Source organism: Sarcophilus harrisii, chromosome 3, assembly GCF_902635505.1.
Source record: "Sarcophilus harrisii chromosome 3, mSarHar1.11, whole genome shotgun sequence".
In the NCBI taxonomy this organism is placed as follows: Eukaryota; Metazoa; Chordata; class Mammalia; order Dasyuromorphia; family Dasyuridae; genus Sarcophilus; species Sarcophilus harrisii.
In genome coordinates this window covers 14014239-14035725 of record NC_045428.1, presented here as the reverse complement: position 1 = coordinate 14035725, position 21487 = coordinate 14014239, and the positions used below count along the sequence as shown (strand labels likewise).

General features: G+C 37.6%; 1 protein-coding gene across 1 annotated transcript; it reads left to right on the top strand.

The window, feature by feature from the left end:
- Positions 1–5336: 5336 nt before the first annotated feature.
- Positions 5337–10827, top strand: STRIT1 (small transmembrane regulator of ion transport 1). Its single transcript, XM_031963683.1, has 2 exons — positions 5337–5541; positions 10730–10827. Exons 1-2 carry the CDS (start codon positions 5529–5531, stop codon positions 10819–10821), a joined length of 105 nt encoding a protein of 34 aa, XP_031819543.1. The 5' UTR covers positions 5337–5528; the 3' UTR covers positions 10822–10827.
- The last annotated feature ends 10660 nt before the right edge of the window (positions 10828–21487 follow it).

The following is a 21487-nucleotide window of genomic DNA, read 5'->3' as shown; positions in this document are numbered from 1 at the left end:
GTATGTGTGTGTGTGTGTGTGTGTGTGTGTGTGTGTGTGTGTGATATAAAGGGAACATAATTCCTAGTCTTGGAAGGTCACCTGAAGCTTGGAGAATCTAGACTTGTCCACAGTCAAATTACTGGTGCAGGATCAGAGGGGAGAGCTGGACCTGAGTCTTTTTGATTCCAAGAGAAGCCATTCTAGCCACTTGGCTATGTTGTCTCTTGAGTACTTTGCCAGGATTTCCAAGTTATTCTGTTAATTCATTAGAATTCTTATTCAGAGATATCTATTTCATAGGAATGCCTTAAAACACTAGAGATATGCAAATTATTATTATTAATCTTCCATTCAGATCTTTTTTCATCAAGAAAACAAGAGGAATTGATCTAATTCATCTCTAAAGTTCCTTCCAACTCTAGCTCTCCAACCCTGTGACCATGTCTGAGAAGGCCCGTCCTACACTCAAGTGTCATTAAATTAGAAAATAGAAATTCTGCAATCGTTGTGCAGAAAAGATCCTTAAGGCTCAATTAGTCCAACCTATTTGTTTTATAGACGAGCAGAACAAGATGAGGAGAGACTGTACTCTTTGCCCAAGGTCGCCCAACTAAGTGTGCCATCTGGATCTTATGATCCCGGCTTCCATCCCAATCCTCTGATTTTTCTACTCTGATATAATGACCTTTCCATTCAAATGATCAGCAAGAGTTTATTGAGTGTCAAACACTGAGAAATGCTCTGTGGATAAAAATACAAAGAATGGAACAATCTCTCCTTTCTAGGAGCTTATGTTCTCCTGTAGAGAGCAAATCTGAATATATAAGAAAAGCAGAAGAGAATAAATATAAATAAGTACAAATAAAGTCAAGGTGAAGGCTGTTCGCAGTGGAGCATCCAGAAAAGACCATATATGGAAGAAAGAGGATTTCCACAAGGTTTGTTTGCTCTGTGACATTGTGATGAGGGTCATATGGAAGAATACCAAGAAACTCAAGGGAGGAACTGTTTTTTTCTGGACAGCTGTTGCTTTGTAATTAACCTATGATAATGCAGCTGGAATGACCATCTCTCCCTGTGTTTTTAACCCTTTATGGGTATCGTAGAATCCAAATTCTAGAAGTAAATGCATGTGTTAGTAGCTGTGAATTTGGGATGGGTTGGAGATTGAAGGGTTGGGGACCAAGACAGTGGCGGAAAAACAAGACATGTTATAGCGTGTTACAGAAGGGAAGGGAAGTAGGCAAGAAGGACAAAAAGGAGGACTGAAATGAGAAGAGAAAAAGGAAGAGTTAGTTTGGTAGCAGAGAGAAAGGGCAAGCTGAGTGTACACAGACCATGGAGAGTGGTTGCTTGGGACATGAAGGAGCTTTACATTAGTCCCTGATGAGCTCAAACTGAATCTATAATGAGATATGGAGCCCCATAGCCCTTCTAGCACCTAATCTATGATCCTGGGCTTCTCTTGAACTGGCAGCTCCAACATGAGTCTTTTTTTTAAGCATCAGAAGAACTCAAGAACTTCTTCTCTAAACTTACCTTCCAATTGGGTTTGAAAATTACTGAAAAAAAGAAATCAGATTTCTTGGCAAGCCAGGTTAAAAAACAAACAAACAAAAACAAATAGATCCTATGATACTTATAAATCCCTCCAAAATACTTTTTTTTCCTAAATTGGATTTCGTTGCTCAGATTTAAAGCTGGGAGAGACAACGAGCTCATCAAATGCAACCTTTTCATTTCACAGATGAGAAAAATGAGATTAGAACGTTAAGCGATTTGTCTAACATCATAAGGTCAGTAAAAGACTGAGTCAGATTGCAAAGATATTTCTACCCTACTGTGTTGCCCCCACCATGATGCCTGTGAAAATACTCTTCCAATGGCAGCACACTCTACCAGTATAGAATGTAAACAGTTTAAATCCTGAGATTCTTCTCTTTAATAATAACACTTTGGGATTTACAAAGCACTTTATTTTCATCAGCTCTGGGATGATTGCAAAAATAAACATTATGAACCATTTTCCAGGAAGCCAAAAAGTTCAAGAATCCCAGAGACGTAGTCAGAGTCATGCAGTAAGATGGTTTCACCCCTTTAAAGCTTGGGTAGCAGCATCAGGGGTGATCACTATTGAAAGCAGAGACCCTGTTTTGGAAGTACCCAGACCTTTTGTCAGTGGTATCCTATCATTTTGGGGCTCAGAATTTAAATACACAACAGGCCAACCTTTAAACAATTTCACAATAAAATTGATTAGAAATCATCAATGACTTACTTTTATCAATCAATCAACATTTTAATGAGTGTTTACTACATAGCAAGTACTATGCTAAGGACCCAAAATACGAGACAAAAGTAAATAATACTTGGTCTCGAGAAGCTTATATTTTTTATATGTTTTAATATTTTTGTTTTACCCAGTTACATGTAAAACATTTTTTTTACATTTGTTTTTAAAAGTTGGAGCTCCAGATTCTCTCCCTTCCTCCCCACTCTCCTCCATTGAGAAAGTGCATGTGAAATTATGTAAAATATTTTCAAAAAAGTGACATTGCAAAAGAAAATGTAGTTCCCCCTCCAAAAAAAAAGTATGCTTCAATCTGGATTCAGACATTATTCCTTCTCTAGATATGGAAAGCATTTTTCATCATAAGTCCTTCAGAGTGTCTTAGATCATTGTATTGTTCAGGATAACAGTTGTCCACAGCTGAACATCTCATGACTTTGTTATTACTCTGTACACAGCACATTTTACTTTGAATGAGTTCATGGAGGACTTTCCAGGTTTTTCTGATAGCATCCTGCTCATTATTTCTTATAGAAAAATAATATTCCATCATAATCACACACCACAAATTTACTTTCTAATTGATGGGCATTCCCTTAATTTCTAATTCTTTGCCCTAAGGGAAAAAGCTGCTATAAATATTTTTGTTCATATAGATTCTTTTCCTCTTTTTTGTTTTTAATCTCTTTTGATGGTGGTATTTTTAGGTCAAAGGATATGAATGCTTTTATAGCCTTTTGGTCATAGTTCATATATTTGGATCATTTATCAACTGAAGAATGGCTCTTTTAATTATAAATTTATTATATCACATATTTTATTTTTACATATTATATTATTTATTATATTATATGTTTTATTTATTTTTATTATTATTTATTATAAATATGTTATATATAAATATGTAATATAACAAATGGTATTTATTATATTGTATTTTATTATAAACGTATTATATTATGTTATATCATTATATTATATTGTATTGTTATGTTATATTGTATTATATATATTATAAATGACTCAGTTCTCTATACATTTGAGAAATGAGGTCTTCATCAAAGAAACTTAGTTTAAAATTCTTTCCATAATTATGATTGCTAGCTGTGTTCCCTCCCCCCACCATTTATTCTATTCTCTCTTTCCTTTTACCCTGTCTCTTCTCAAAAAGTGTTTTGCAAGAAGCTTATATTCTAATGGGGAACCCAATGTAGACATATAAATATCATTAAATTATAGCCAAACAAGGTTTGGCAAGATTAGGATATATATAACAAACAAGGTTACCTAGCTGGGGGAATCAGGAAGGCTTTAGATACAAGGTAGTGTTTGAACTGAATTTGAAAGGAAACCGGGAATTCCAAAATCCCAGTTCAGAGGCATGGAAGACTGAGCATTGTGGCTAAGGGAAACCGCGAGGGTGACAATATAACTGAATGATGGAGCGTTTGGAGGGATATTATATATATATATATATATATATATATATATAGTGGGCAGAGTGCCAGGCTTGTAAGACCCATCTTCCTGAATTCAAATCTGGTCTCAGACTCTTACTAGCTGCGCTAAATGACCAGCAAGCTATTTAACTCTTTTTGCCTCAGTTTCCTCATCCATAAAATGAGCTGGACAAGGAAGTGGTAAGTCACTCCAGTATCTCTGCCAAGAAAACCCTAAATGGCCTCACAAAGAGTCAGACACAATTGAAAAACAACTAAGTGACAATAATACATGAGACTGAGAAGGTTGGAAGAAAATAGGTTGAGGAGAGCTTCATGGTTATAGAGAGAATTAGTCTGTACTCAGACACAATCCGTTCTTTCTCTGGGGATGGAAAGCTTGACTTAGGAGATAGAGAGGAGGTCTTGAAACAAGGAAAACATGAATCCAAGAATTGCCCTGACATACTGGCCTGTGACCTTGAATAAGTCAACTTTCTAGAAAACTCTCTATGACAATCAAGAGAATGACTTGACTTGTATTGGAAAATTCCCTAATCTGGAATTTCTCTATGCAGGAAATCATTGATCCGGACAATGTAAATATAGAGAGGCAATTTTTGATGATATTCTTCCCTCCCTGCTGAGCCTTCCCTTGTAACAAAAATTTAAAAGAAAGAGAAAAAAAGGCAATTTAACAAGGCATACCTCCCTATTGAGTACGTATCATAAGTTACGCACAATAGAATTGATGCTTTAACTGCAGAATATACATTATTTCTATATTTCTAATACAAATTAAAGGTATCGTAGAATATTGGTTAGTGGATCAGTCAGAGTCAGTAAGACCTACCTTCAAGTCCAGCTTCTGATTCATATTAACTATGTCATGGACAAGCCTCTTAAGCCTTCATCCATCACGGGACTCCTTAAGACAATGAACTACTGATGGGTTGCTGACATGCATCCCTGGAGGGAATTTCCATGCAGGGAGTTACTGGATAATCTCCCAGATCTGAGCCCCTAAAATAAGGAAATCAAAATATGACCTCTCTGGAAATTTTCTTGACTGTTTTCAGCTATGAATGAATCTCACTAATTTTTATATTTCAAGGATGATTTATTCTTTAAAAAAATCAAGGAACATAAATAATAAGCAATCAAATGTGATAATGTGTAGAGAGCATTTTGCAGATTTTCAAGTTCTAGATAAACAAGAGCTGTTATTATTAACTCTTGGAAAGGCAGTAGAGGTTTCCTAGAGTCATTTGGATAAGCTTCAGGCTATAAATAAGTTCCTCTTGTCACTTCTTCACCCTGTATTGTTCAGACGTACCATTCCATCTCCCACAGTATTTTTTTTTTAATCAAATGGGCGACGGATAAGAGGAGTAGTCCTTGAACCAGCAAATCCGGGTCTGTCTGAGAGCTTTATTCTCAAGCTGGTTACTACCTTCATGGCTTCCTTTTGGTCCCCATCTCCCAGTGATCTCCCAGTTTGGAAGAAATGGAAAGTAGATCAATCTCTTTCCACACAAAATAAAAAGCCTCCAGTCTCCTGGATGAGGTTCACCCAGTTTTATTCCTTTGTTTCAGTCTTTGAGCCCCAGTAGCCTCTGGTCTCGCTCCCTAGCACAGGGTTGGAAATTTTGTCCTTCCTGATCCCTGACATCAGTCAGGAGAAGACTGGCAAAGGGTGAGGGAGGCGGCTGTCACACATTCCAGATACCCCTCTATTTAAAACTCTAGGCAGGTCTGGATGACAATAAGCAAGCAGTCAGACCTCGCCTCGTACAAACCGTTTGGCACCCAGGAGAATGGCTGAAAAAGGTAAGCTTTCAAGGTGTCTTATTAGGAGCAGAGTTGTATAGTCTGTAGGGCCTTCTTGGCGGTAAGAACAGAGATTATTCTGCTAACTGGGTCATATTTTATAATGCTTGCTGCTCCAGAGATATATTGGGGAATGGAACATCATTGTCAGAAAAGCCTTGGTAATATACATTGGATTGTCTGGAAATACTGTTTTTTGTCACCCAATTCAACTATAGAAATCATTTTGAAAAAGACACCAAAAATTTTTTTCCCCATTGATGTAAACAATCAAATAATGAATGAGGTCATTTGGCTCACTTAGGGGGATGGGGGGTACTGTGGAAAAAAGGATGGATTTGGATTCAAAGAACCTGGATTCAGATCTCCACTCTGGGATTTAACCTGGGTGAGCTTATAGGAAGTCGTATTCTCCCTCTCCTATCACAACTCATTATTCTGGTGCTAGAAGGTGCCTTAGGGGTGATTCAAGTCTCTCATTTTTACAGATAAGGAAACTGAGGCCCACAAACTCTCTTAAGATCACACATGTAGTAAGCGTTGGACGTGGGATTTAAACTTGGGTTCTCTGACTCCAAGGATTGATTTAGTGTTCTTAATATCTCTTGTATCATGGAACCCTTTGGCAGGCTAATGAAACTTTCTCAGAATTGTATTTTGCTGCCTACATTCATAATTGAAGGGACTGCTAAACTTCTCCTAAAAGTTAGTGGAAAAAAATGTGTTTTTCCCATCTAAGATCACAGACTCTTTGAAATGGAGCCATAGGCAGAAGGAGGAATGGAAGTGGGAGTCATCTGTGGAACCCAGGTTAAGAACAAACTCTTCAAAGTCCTTTTCCACTCTGAATCCTATGATCTTAATGTAAATTCAATATATAGGATCATTTCACTCAGGGAACTTTTAGAATATTGTATGGAGAGCTGATCTTAGAGCCAGATTCTGGGTCGTTTGTCCCCTTAGAGCCCCAGAAAGGCTCCAAGCTATCAGTTGCAAGGAAGATTCTGTTTTACTTTAGCAGAGGAAAAGTCTTCACCAACAGCTTCTTAAAACAGTGAAATCATGGGCCTAACAAAAGCCATAAAGAAACAAAAAATGAATACATAAGTAAATTAATGAATGAACAAACAAATATATAGATACATAAGTGAACAAATGAAATCTCTGTGCTGTGATCAGAGTCCATCAAGTCATATATTCTCATTATTAAAAGCTCAGTTAGGGGATCACCTACTTTAGCCTCCTGCCCATTGCAGGAATTGCTTCTATTACCTCCATGACAAATTCAATAAGTAGATGTTTGAAAGTCTAAATGGCCATTTTTCTCAGTTAGGGAATGAATGCAGTTTCCAAAGGCAGAATCTATAGTGTGAATGCACATTTATTTTCAGCGTGGCCATGTTGTGATCTCAGCATTCCTCCCCCAAACAGTGCAAGGTTCATGCTAAGGGACATGGAGATCTCTATATATACATTGGTTTGATATTTTTACAAAACAATATTAGACAAATGTATTTAGAGCTGGAAGATTGTTTTTAAAATGTGAAAAATAAAATATTTTTAGTTTTCATTTGGGATATATGTACAAATGCATGTGTAATACATACCAGCTCTAAATCTATAAATGTAAGAACTGAAAACTTTGCAAAATACTGTTACATGGACCATTATTTGATAAATTTTTTTTAAAGAAATGTTTGAACTGTGATGGCTACCTAATTTTATCATAAATAATCATAAAGTACATATAAATGTATATATATACATGTAATTATTATTCAGCATATCCTTCTAAAAATAAGTGGCAGATAGGGAAAAGTTATTATTTTCTTCAGAAATGTTAAATAAATGCCTTATCCAAGGTCACACTGTGAGACAGAAGTGGAGAGGGGGTGGTTTTCTTCCCATGAGAAACAATGGGATCTGTTTGAAATTGTCAAAATTATTGGGAGGGAATCCAATTTTTTAAAATAAGGCTCACAAGTATTCTGTTCTATTTAGGAAATTTTCCTTTGAAAATGATGTCTTCAAATTCAAAAACTGACTTTCCCCACCAGAGCTTTTACATTAATAGAATTTTCCAAAATGCATATTGTATGAGTGCCGCACATTATCTCAGGACTGTGCATGTTAAAAATATCTATCCTTTCTTTCTTGGCTGATGGCATGAAATCGAATTGCACTTTTCAATTAATGACAGATCCAAGTCATCAAAACCAGAGAATTAATAATATTAAATTCTCCTAGGGCCATTTCTATGTAATTTCATGTGACTCTGTTGTTTTGTGTTCTGCTATGTTCTGTGTAGTGGTTTAGGGACTGAGATAGAAGTGTATAAAGGGAAAACTTTACAGAGAAGAGCTAATTTTTAGTAGAATGGACAGAGGAGGAGGAATCAAAAGAATTAGTTCTGCCTGCCTACGTGTCAGGATCTCATAGAATTTATCAGTTGGAAGACACGTTAGTGGCCAATGAGTCCGATAAATCGATCAATCCAAAAGCGTTGACTAAGTGCCAGCTTAGTCTAGGACTCTGGGCTAGGTATTGGGGATACCAAGACTAATGAGGCAATCTAACCTATAAACTAAAGCCATCTCTTTTGCAATGTATCTGCCATAGTCATCTCTGGCCTTCACTTTATGTTCCTCAATGAGGAGTAACCCATGGTACGATACAGTGGAACATTTGCTAAATTGGGAACTGGGGGTTCTGGGTTTGAATTTTGGCCCCTTCCCTGGAACCCCAAGGGGACAAATGACTGATGATGTAGAATGACTACAGTATAGTAAGTTGTCCAATCCCTATTCCAAAATGAAGTGTTTGATGAGCTCCATGGTCCCTTCCAGCTCTAAATTCCTGCCTAAAGAATCATTTAGTTTGAAAATTAGAAGGGACCTCAGCACTATCTTCTTTAACCTAGACATGAGAGGTATCCCCATTGTACCATACCCAGTGAGTCCAGCCCAGCCCCTTGAATCTATGAACCTCCTGACATGGGTCACCCATTCCACTTTTGCAGAACTCTGATTTTTTGGAGAATTTTTCCTTCCACCAAACTTCGATTTACCTCTTTGCACCTGTTGTTCCTAGTTCTGTCCTTGGGGGTGGACTCCATCTAAAACCTAAAATAAAGTTATCATTCCCCTCTGCCAAGTCTTTTCACTCTAAAATTTTTCAGTTCCCTCGAGTGATGAACTCAGGGCCCTGAATTATTCGCCTGTTCCCCTCTGGACATTCTCCAGTTTGTGAATAATCAGACACACTTCTCAAGATGGGGTCAGAACCGGACCTCAAGTGCACCAGTGTGTGCTATTGTAAAGTACTGTTTATGAGAGTGGGCCAGCACCAAGTCCTATAAATCCTCAGACTCCGATTTCTGTCCTTGAGAGTGAGCCATGTTGCACCATAAATTTCATTTGACAGGCGTGGGTTAGGGAGAGCTACTGAGCAGAAGACTATTTCTTAATAGCACGCAATGCCTGTATTGTAGTTTTTTAGGCTATCAATAGTCATTTCTTACTCTTTCATTGATTTTATATGAGATACTCCTGCTGGTGCTGCTTTGTGCATTTAAGAATGAATTTTGTCAATCCAGAGTTTATTTGTTGCTAAAGTTGTTTTTCTTAAATGCAAAATTGGGCATTTGACTGTCCTACTCAACCATGTTAGTGACTCCCTGTTAACTAGAGAATAAATGAAAAAAATCCTTCTGTCTTTGGAAGCCTCAACTTATCTCTCCAGTCTCATTCTGTGTTACTACTTTCAATCTGAGCCAATCAGGACCCAAACAGTGACCAGATGGGACTTGGTCTGGGACCCATTCGTGGCCAATCAATGAGAATCAGATTGGTTTTGGTTTAAGACCTGGTCTTTAGAAATCCAGCTAATAAACTACAAGATATCTTCAGAGGGCTCAGAGGTGCATAAGAGGAGAAACTGTGAGGGTCTTCCCCTTCCAGATTCATTCACTCACATTTATTAATTTAGGGTTTTTGGACCAGATGAAACAGGAAATTCTTTGCTATAATCACTACCCAGCCTTAATCACTGGTTGGAGGTTGCCTCAGTCAAACTGAGACCTGTTGTAGAGCTTAGCTTAAAAAGGCCAAAGTCTCTCATTGCATCCAGGGTCATCTGTAGCCATCCTGATCCATATCTGGCCACTGAACCCCGATAGCTCTGGAGGTCTTTGCCCAGTCCTCCCTCACTTAAATCCAATTCACCCGCATGTCATGGAATCACCTCCCCGATGTCCTGGTCACAACACAACAGGGTTACTATCTTTCCCCTGCTCCTCAATTTAGCCAAACTGACCTCTCTTTTCCTCTCACATAACACTCCTTTATATTATAGATTAGCTATCCTCCATTCCTAGAATACACTTTTGCTTCCCTTCTTCTTCTTCCTTTCCCCATTCCCCTCCCAGAATCCTTCTTTTCCTTCATGAAGGATTTGTGGATTCTCCAATCTCTTTTTCTCCTTCCCTAATTATCTAGACTTTCTTTACATTTGTTGATTCTTTTTATTTTGTATGTGCTTACCTTTCCTGTTAGACTGTTAGCTCTTTGGGGACAGGGACTGTTTCCCTTCTATCTTTGTATCCCCAAAATCCAGTATAATGCCTGGCATACAGTAAGTGTTTAATAAATGCTTATTGAGCAAACAAATAACTAATCTTTATATGGACTAATACAATTTGTAAATGACTTTGACTATATTATGTCATATGCATCTCATAGGTGGGAAACAGATTGGAAAGCTGGGTCTCAGAGAGATGAACTCACTTGCCCAAATAGTAAGTGACAGAATAAGAATTTGAAAGTATATCTTCTTTAGTTGTGTGACCCTGGGCAAGTCACGTAACTCCAATTGCCTCAGCAAAAAAAAAAAAAAAAAAAAGAAAGAAAGTACATTTTCTTGACTCTGGACCAAGCGCTATATTCACTACTCTATAAAGTGTATGGGACAATACATACACACATGCATGTATACTGGTACATATACTCCACATGACATATAATATGCATTGTGTGTAACCAGTTCCATAAATAACATTATATCTGATACCTATTTTTATTTTTTTCTTACTGTGAATATTCATTTGTTTTTCTTGATTCCATGTTAAGAATTCCTTCACATAATGCTATCTGAATCAATATCTTCTGCTTTTTGTCTGTTTGTTAAATAGAATCCACAGCTTCCAACTTACTCATCCCTCTTCTTCTCCTGATTGGCTGGATTGTGGGCTGTGTCATAATGGTTTATGTGATCTTCTCTTGACAGAAGTAGGTGGTTTTGAGCTGAATATACATTTTTATACCAAGTAAACATCTAATGTAAAAAAAAAATCACCTTTTCCATTTTTACTGATCGAAGCTTCTATCATGCAGGAAAGAAGATATCAGACTGACCTCTCTTAGAAGACCCAAGAAGAGAAATGGAAATGACTAATCATTAAAAAGATTCCATCGATAAACACAACATTCAACATCAATTTTAAAGTTGTTTTTTTTTTTTTTTTTAAACACCCTAGTGGTTTTAACCACTTTAGAAGTTTAAACACCCTAGAGGCTCCTTCTTCCTAATATTTAGGTTGATAATTAGGCTATGCAATCACCAAGTGCTTTATCAATGGCCTAGAGTGGGGTGGGGTCTGAACAACTTGACATCATATTGGTATGACATCATATACCAAAGCATATACAGTGTGCTAAATACAGAAAATAGCATATCTTTCTATTGACACCTTTTCTTGAAAAATATTGGTATTAAAACAACTAGGCACAATTGTTTAAAAATAGTCATAGAATTAATCTGTGTTTTATATATATATATATAAACATATATATAACATTTATATATATGTATAACAGATATAATATATATGTATATATGGAGTTCCTTCCTTGTGGGAAGAAAATCTTATGACCACAAGTTAAAGTCTTAGGAAGTTAACTGGGGCTCTGAGAAATTCTCTGATTGAGGGAGGATCACACAAGCATTAGTTGTCACATGCAAGACTTTTAAAAATAAATCTTGGACCTTATCGGTTTTGAGGCGGGCTCTTTATGTACCATACAGCATCTACTCTCAAGTTTTTAAACCTACTGGCCAAAACATTTGAATGACACAACTTTTAGTAAAGTTACTTAAATTAAAGGAAGATTGAAAGAAAAATAAACTCTTAAGTATAGATGGGTGACGTTAATTCTTAAACTCTTTTCTTTAAATTCAAATCCTGATTTACAACTAGGATTGGATTAAAGCTACTCAACTTGACTCTGCAAACCACTTAAGCTTCCTTGGCTCCGGTAATATTAGGAGGCTGAATTAGCCTCTGAGCTTCTTCCTAAATTCTTTGTCTACCATTATCCTGCCATCTTTGTTGGTTCTCCAAGACTTCTACAATCTCAATCTCAATCTCAAAAAACCAAACTCAATTTCCACCAAAACTCTGTTTAGGCGGTTTCTCTTTGCCTTAGTTCAAGCAATGATTTTCACATGCCTTCTGATTCTTGTGCTCTTAATTACTAGAGGAGACCCCAAAGCTTGTATTTGATTTCATATATCTATGATATAGTCTCTTTCTTTTACAATGGATGACTAAATTAATCGTATGGATTTGATTGGAAAGTGGGCGACAAAGATTGTTATGATTGTCCTAGGAAAGTCAATAGATAGTATTCTTCCATTTCGAAATAATTATTGGCGCCTTCAGGAGCCCTACATTTATTTTCCTTCCGAAGACAGAAATAAGACAGAGCAACCATCATCTGTGTCTGTGTCTGAACTTTTCCTTCCTAATCAATAGGTTTCTTTTTCACCCTCTAGGGAAGGGCTTTCTTACCTGGCTTTTTCCTCCCTTTGAAGCACCGGTTTGTGCCATTTCTCATTTGCACATATGTCTTAGTTATTCCTATGAAACACAAAATATCCAGCTCCTGGTTGACCTCACAGAGCCGAGCCCCTGACTGGTTATCATTTTTAGAGAGTACTCTTTTCTACAGACTGTAACATATTCACTTTTGAACATTCCTATAAAGTAATTTCTCCCCGGTAAGAATTTATTTTATCTATATTCTACCTTCAGGGCCTAAGTCAAGTTCCATTGCTTTTATGAAAATGGTGACCCAAATGTCTACTGATCAATCCTTTTTTCCAATTTCTCTTATATTTTATTATCCCAATTCATATTTATACCTTAGTATTTAATTGCTTATTACTGCATTTGAAATGAAATATAGCATTTTAATATGATTATATTGAAATATGACTATTTTTCACTCTACACGCATGCTTTCATGGGGCTTGGTCTTGCTTCTGGTTTTAGACTGTGAGTTCTTACCCCTCAGTGCCTTCTAATACTTAGCACACACAAGGCACTAAATACATGCTCATTAGCTGATTTATTTTATTGATCCAGTATATCTATTACTAGTAACATTTTCATACAGTATTTATATTTATAGCAAGTACTATTGAAATTCTTCTCATTGAAGCTGCCAATTCAAGATGGGTCAAGACTCAAATAAATGACCTGTACTCAGTGTCCAGCATAGCCATGATAGGAATGGGTTGGTCAGGGATTGGTTTCTCAGGACCAGGATTTGGGTTGGGTCTATTTCCTTTCCATGGAGCTCTGGAGATGGCCAACCCCATGCCTTGAAGCTCAATGTTCTCCCCTTATTTATGCCCTGGTGTAAGAGAGGGGAAGGGAAGGGCCTTCCACCATGGTTAGAGACCATCAGCAGAGAACGCAAACCATCCTTATCTCCCACCATGACTTTATCTTCAGTTGGACCATTTCAGTTGGACTTGCTTCTCCACACTCCTTGCAGCATCAGAGGCCAGACCCTGAGGGAAGAGAAAGAGATTATCCTCAACCATCCCCAGATAAATTCTCCCTCACTACCAGGATTCTTATCTATTCCTGAGCTCACCTCTAGGTAAAAAGATCAGGTATTTTTCAAAATCCTTAATCAATGCCTTAACTTAATTTTAAAAATCATTTCCGATTTCTCTAACTTGAATTATTTTACCTCACAAAGTAAGACTTTAATATTTCCTTTTAAAAATACTTCATTATTTCAAAACCCAGATTGGGCTCTTTCTCCCCATCCTCAAAAATCATTCAGGATATGAGACAGATAACTTTATTCAGATCACATATTAGAATGGAAATGGGCAAAAGAAAAAAAAAGTTGGTTTTTTTTTCAGTCTCTTCTCAATGTCTAGAGAAATGGATGAATATAGATTAATCTTTTCACGTATATAAAAACATTCCCCCTAAGCCACTGAGATTGTTGTAGGCAGAACAATTCTCAGGGGAGACTGAGAGAAATGAGAACCTGGATGCAGAGAAAGGGAATCTATTTAGACAAATATGAATAAAAGTTTCAGATAAGGTCTCGATCTCAGGGCTTTGTGATTAAATGAAATGATAGAAGGAATTTTAATGCCTTTTTAACATTTGGTGGAGAAAACACTGAACCCATTAAACACAACTCATTAAACACAGTTTCCCATATTAAGCCAGAATGGCTACATAATGTGTAATCTTTATTCTGGCTTGACAATGGTTTCTTTTAGGAGCAGTTGGATGAAAAAGGAGGTGGAGAAAGGAAGCTGCCATGGTGGAGGAAGAAGAGGAAATGGTGGACACCAAAATGCATTCTCTAGGATTCTTTTAAAAGGAGAAAAAAACCAAGGGATTAGAGTAAGGAATACTTAATGCTGGCAGGCACCTGGGCAGGAGAATGAAGTGTATAGAACATTTCTGTGCTCTTATTTTGGGTGATATGATTTGAATTTTTGATTTGTAAAAATGAGATGTTTTACCCAGAAGCCACGTTGTGTAGTAGTTAGAGCACTGGGCCTGAAGTTGGAAGAACTGAGTTCAAATCAAGCCCTCAGATATTTCTTAGCTTTGCATCTCTTTCTGTCTCAGATGCCTCAACTGTAGAATTGCTAGCACTTAACCATCAGGATTGTTCCAAGGACCAAATGACATAATATTTTTAAGACATGTAGCAGAGTGCTTAGTTAGCACATAGTAGGTATTTAACAAATGTTTATTTCCTTTTCTCTTTTTGTTCTCTCCCCCATCCCACCTGGTACATTTTGTGCAATCAAAAGACAAGTGACTGTACACAGGATACTACTAATAAGAGCAGCTAGGGGTACCATAGTGTACAAAGTGCCAGATGTGGAGTCAAAAAGACTCATCTTCCTGAGTTCAAATCCAACCTCAGACACTTACTGGCTGGGTGACCCTAGACAGGTCACTTAACCCTGTTTGCTTCAATTTTCTCCTCTGTAAAATGAGCTGGAGAAGGAAATGGTAAACCACTCTAGTATCTCTGACAAGAAATTCAAATAGGATCATGAAGAGTTGGATACAACTGAAAAAACCCAGACAACAATAAAATATAAAAAGTGGCTAGCACCTATCTCTCAAAGGTTTTCTATGTAATCTCAACTTGTTTTTATAACAACCCTCTGAAGCAGGTGCTGCTATTATTCCCATTTTATAGAGAAGAAAACAAAGAACTGGAGGGGTTAAAATTGATACCAACCCTACTTCTCTATCAGTCTTTCTATATCGATATAGCTCTGAAAGAGTCTTTAGAGGCCATGTGGTCCAAACTCCTCATTTTACAGTGGAGGAAACTGAGATCAAGAGAAATGAAGAGATTTGTCTGAGAGATAGGATTTGAATCCTCTGACTCTTAATCTGTCTAGTATCATTTCTTCTCTATCCCATTCTTCCATTAGAAGACATCTCCATCTTGAATATGTTTTTGGTGCTGAAGGAACTTGAATCTCTGTCTGCCTATGTCTCTGTCTCTGTCTCTCTGTCCTTTTCTTCTTCTCTGTCTGTCTCTGTCTGTCTCTGTCTCTGTCTCTCTGTCCTTTTCTTCTCCTTCTCTCTCTGTCTCTCTGTCTCTGTCTCTGTCTCTCTCTGTCTGTCCCTCTGTCTGTCTGTCTGTCTGTCTCTCTCACACACACACGCACATACACACGCGCGCGCGCACACACACACACACACACACACACACAGTTTTGCGTTAGTTCAGATTGCCTGTCCTATGAAATTGTGCCAGTAGCTGAGATAGCATGGGAGCTGGCTAGATAAGGTTTTTTGTGCCATTGCTCTCCCCTGGGTAATCACTTTTCTGTTTGGCCATTCCATCTCAGTCTCCTTTGCTAATTAATTCTTCATCCAAGTCACACTCTAACTCTGGGTGTCCCTAGAGATTCTCACCTTGAGCACTTTTTCCTTTTCTTTCTATATTCTCTCACCAACACCCATGGGTTCAGTTGTAATATTAGTGCTGATGATTCCCAGAGATAAATCTATATTATTTCTCTCTGTATATATATATGTATATATATATAATATATATATACATATATATATATACACACATATATGTGTGTGTTTACATTATATTATATATAGTATACATATACATATATATGTATACACACACATATATATAATATATATATATGTATATATAGTCTCTCTTCTAAGTAATAATCACCTATTTCTCACTATTTCTCCCTACCCCTTGGACATCTCAAACTGGATATCAATCCCACAAGTCTCTCAAGCTCAGTGTGATCAAAATAAAACTCATCTTCACTGTCCCCAGACCTCCCCTCTTCTAACTTTGCTCTTGCTGTCAAAGGCGCCACTCAAGCCAGCAAACTTGGTAACGCCCTCAACTTCTTCTTCTCAATCACCCTACATATCCAATCCATCCCCAAATTTTGTCCTTTCTTCTTTCACAATATATTTCTCTCTACACAAAAAGCCACCATTCCAGTCTATATACTCATCGTCTCTTGCCTGGGCTACTGCCCCCTGTTCTCTATCTGCCAAGAGTTATGTTGTATTTATCCACCATTTATTTATCCATTGACATTATTTCTCTCCCCAACCCTTCCCCCACAAATATAATGCCCTTAAAGGCAAGGACTCTTGGTGTTTGTCTTTGCATCTCCTGAACCTGTGACATAATAGAATTAGAATATTAGAATAGTTAAGTGACAATTAGTGGAAGATTCCAAGACCAAAGCATGAACTGCCATGTGCAATAATCTAGAAATCTTTGAAGCTAAAATTATTTAAGATCAAACGACTCACTGACAGGGGTTGTAAAAATGATGCAAGAGTAAACAGAAAAACGACATTTTCTTCATTCAGTTGAACTCTTTCTTCAATGCACAAAAAAAATAAGATAAAACATGGACATTTCATTATGGGATTACTCTCATCCAGGAAGCCATGAAAATTTTGGGAAAAATGATGAACAAAAGCTGATTAATCTTTTCAACTTCCCTGCCTCAGGTTGGATGGCATGTGGAGTCTGAGAAAGAGAAATAATGTAAGTGAATGAGTAGTGTAGAAACTACAGAGATCAGACCTCTGGACTGACTCACCCAAATTAGGATGAACCTTAAGCAACCTTGGTTAGAATCTATCCCCTTTGGACATCAGCTCAAGAACTGTTTCCTCGTAAGTATCTGGAACTCCTTGTACTGTATGTTTAAGCTATATTCCCCCTTCCCCACCTCCCTACAAAGGCCATTAGGTCATTAAAGTATTAATGAAGCTTGGTCTAAATACCCTGGATGGTAATCTGGTAGTGCAGTTGGATGGTGGATTCATGGGAAAGAGACAGATAAACAGGCAAAGCATTTATTAAGTGCTTACTGTGTACATGGCACTGGACCAATCCCTGAAAACAAATATAAGCACAAAATAGAGGCAATTCTTCTTTTAAGCAGCTTATATTCTAAGGGAGGTAGACAACACACAAGAGCAATGAAAGCTGGAGACAGAGAGGGAAGATACCCATGGCTGAGCATGGTAGACATGTCCAGAAAGTCAGGAGCAGAACACGGGTGAAGTGAGCATGGATGTCCTGGACATGTGCTCAAAAGGAAGTTCTGGGCAGGAACTCTCCAATGGGAAAAAAGGAAACAAGCATTCACTAAATGCCTACTATGTGCTGAGTACTGTATAAATAATCAGTGCCATTTAATCCTCACAACTCTGAGAGGGAGGTGCTATGTTACAGATGAAGAAACTGAGGTAAGTAGAAATGAAGGAACTTGCCTGAAATTATACAGCAAGTGCCTGAAGCTGGATTTGATTCAGGTCTTCTTGACTCAAGGCCCAGCACACTATCCACTGTGACATCTAGCTGTCTTTGGGGAGGGAAGGGTTCATAGGATTCGGAGTTGGAAGAAACTTTGGAGATTAATAGTCCAACTCCCTCATTTCACAGAGGAGAAAATGGAGGTCCTGATAATCATAGTGGTTTGTTCGTGTTCATAAAGGATTCAGGAGAGTAAGTAGAACAGGGCATTGGAGCTTTTCCAATACATCCCTTCCTGATGGTCCGTCTGAACAACCACCCCGATGCTTCATGGTCTTGTGATGTTCCCTACATCTCTGTGCTAACACATCCCACATCCTTGCTTGGATCCTGGATCACTCCCCCAGACAGTATCACTCTCCTTTCCTCGATCCTGCTGACCCACCACCATAACTAAAGCTCAGTCTCATTATAACTTCAAGTGGAAGGAAATAAGAAGGGATCACCTGTTACCACGCTCTTCCTTCTTCCATTTGCTGCATCCCACATGCTTACCCCCTCACCAGAACTCCTAGCTATGGTTCTGGTGTATAAGAAGCAACAGATTCAAGTCCAGATATTTTGACTCAAAATTCGCTGAGCCGTGCTAACACACGGGCACTTCTTGGCAAAGAAGGATGATAGGATCATGGCTCTAGAGCTGGAAATGGAAGGAAGGAAAGACCGGTTGCCAAGAATGCTCCTATGCTCTCAGGGTGCATCAAGAAAGGCAAAATTTCTAAGAATAAATAGGGGATGGTCCCTCTGCCTACTGTTCTGCTCGGGTCACATGGAGTTCAATTCTGGGTACCATAATAGAAGGACATCCATAAGGTATAAAAAGTCTAAAACAGGGCAACCAGAACTGTGAACAGCCTAGAAAATGTGAAACTCCATTTCATCTGACACACTCACAAGGTTAGTCTGGAGAAAACTGCTTTTGCAACAATGCACTTAACTGAGTTTAACAAAGTAATTGGAATTAATAGTTAATAGAATTTACTTGTAAATTCATGTAGGACTGGGTTTTTTTGTTGTTGTTGTTGTTCTACTAGAGTTCATTTATGTCTTATTTAATTTATTTTGCCAAGATCGAGTTGTTTAAATTGTCTATAGTTTGTATTTTTGTATGATCACTTATTTCACTAATCGTATGAGGGAGGGCTTCCATTTGGCAGGGTGAATTAATCAGTGGGGATGGATATAAAAAAAGAACATTTATAAAACATTTTAAATTCATAAGAAAAACCCAAAAGAAGAACAAAAGGGACCCAAATGAATAGAACGATTTTGTCATTAGTTTGTCAAATTTAATATTTACATTTCTTATAAAAGAGCAATAAGACAGATGATAGAGTTCTTTATACGAACCTCTTTGTTCTCTTTGTTTTTGAAAGGTTTGTATTTGTTGATGACTAAAACCAAAGCAGGGAACCAAGACAGGTGCTATTGTTAGTGATCTGATAAATGCCTTCAAATATTTGAAAGGTTGTTATATAGAAAAAGGATGAAGCTCTTTTTTTCTCTCTTAAAACCAAGGCAAACATCAAGAAACAAGTGGAGGTTGCAAAATAGCAAATTCAGAAATAACCTCAAGGATAAATTCCCAGTAAGGAATGATACCACAAAGCAGAATGGACCGTCTCAGGGGGAAGGAGGCTCCTGACTCATGGGCCTCCTTCAAACAAGGTTTGGATAAATGACTAAAGGCCTACTGAGGTCCCTTCCAACACTGAGGTATTATGAATCTGAAAACCCTAGAATAAGCCATTGATCTTGGATCTTTTTTTCATTCATGCATCCTTTCTTCATGTCTCATTTCTTCATTGATACAATTGTGTGTTAACTGAATTGTCCCTGGTTTAAGGTGACACATGAGCAGTCAGCCAATACATGAGTTCTTTCTCCTCTCACCAGCAATGAGATAATGATGCTTTCTCGAATTGACGTCCAGTGAATCACCATGTAAGGTAGTTGCTGAATGTCACATCATTTGGAGGGGTGTAAACCAATTTTTAAAGTCAATGTTATCAGGAAAACCACTTTGTCTACCCCTTTCCCCAATTCTTTTTGTGCCCAGCTGCGAGTAGCATTTCCCAGTAATTCTTGATAGCACAATTTTTCCTTATACATATTTTTCTAAAATAATTTTTTAGCCACTAGAGAGAATTAAGTTCTGACAAAAATAGACCAAAAAGGGAAAGACTGTTTTTGCCTTTAAAAAATCACACAAATTCATTACATTTGAGTACTCTTTATATCACCTTTTATGTGACCAAATATAGCCAAAGGTTATCTGTGAACTTCTTGAAAAGAGCATCTTGGCGGGAGGTTGTCCATTGAAGTCATCAAATAAACTTGAACAAGAGTCTGCTCTCTATCTTACATGTCTTGGGCTAGTTTTTGCTGATGATTCCTTTAAGGGGATGCCTTCCTGCCTCCTGAAGCAGTCAAAAAGATGCCTTTTTTTCTGTTAGCAAGTTTTCATTGTTGTTTTGGTTTAGTGGTAATCTAAAGCTTTCTCTTTGCACCTACCTAGGTGTCTATTCCAGAATCTCTTCAGCCAGTCAACTAGCATTTTTTTTTCTGAGACAATTGGGGGTAAGTGATTTGCCCAGGGTCACACAGCTAAGAAGTGTTAAGTGTCTGAGACCAGATTTGAACTCAGGTTCTCCTGATTTCAGGGCTGGTGCTCTATCCACTATACCACCCAGATTTCCCTCAACTAGCATTTTTAGAGTTTCTATTCTTAGAGTAGAAAATCTATGCTAGTGGCTGCAGTAAAAACTGGGAGCCAGAAGAACAAGTCCAATCTCTCTTCCTAGTGACAGCCCATCAAATATGTGAAATTGGGATGATGTCATCTCCTCAATAGGTTCTTCTCTAGACCAGTCTTCTCTAAATTTATTTAAGTGATTTTCATAAGGTATTAATTAGAGGCACTTCACCCTCTTGGTTGACACAATATGATCTTCAGCTTACCCTCCCTAATGTGCAGCATTTTAAATTGAATAGAACACTCCAGGTGTAACTAGAATAAAATACAGAAGACCAAGTCATGATGCCCCTCTTAAAGAAACCTAAGATGACATTGGTTTTCTTGGTTACTATAGTACAGTATTGAGTGAAGCTGGTGGGTCCTGCATTAATATTACACATTTCTTTTTTTCTGAGGCAATTGGGGTTAAGTGACTTGCTTAGGGTCACATAGCTATGAAGTACTAAGTGTCTGAGGCTGAATTTGAACTCAGATCCTTCTGACTTCAGGGCTGGTACTCTGGCCACTGTGCCATCCAGTTGCTCTGATATTACACATTTCTTTGAAAATAATCATCAAGTAGACATAACTCTCTTCAACAATGAGATGATTCAGACTAGTTCCAATGACGTAGAGAACCATTTACACTTAGAGAATTATGGGAACTGAGTGTGGTTTACAACATAGCATTTTTACTCTTTTTGTTGTTGTTTGCTTGCATTTTATTTGTTCTCATTTTTTCCCTGTTTGATTTGATTTTGCTTGTGCAGTAAGATAATTGTATCAATATGTATGCATATATTAGATTTTACATATATTTCTACCATATTTAACATATATTGGATTACTTGCCATCTAGGGGAGACGGTGGAGGAAGGGAGGGAAAATTGGAACACAAGGTTTTGCAAGGGTGAATGTTGAAAAATTATCCATGCATATGTTTTGAAAATAAAAAAAACTTTAATTAAAAAAAGAAAAGAAAAGAATCACCAAGTCTTATGAAATCTATTGTGTCAACAGTTTGCAGTTCACTTAAACC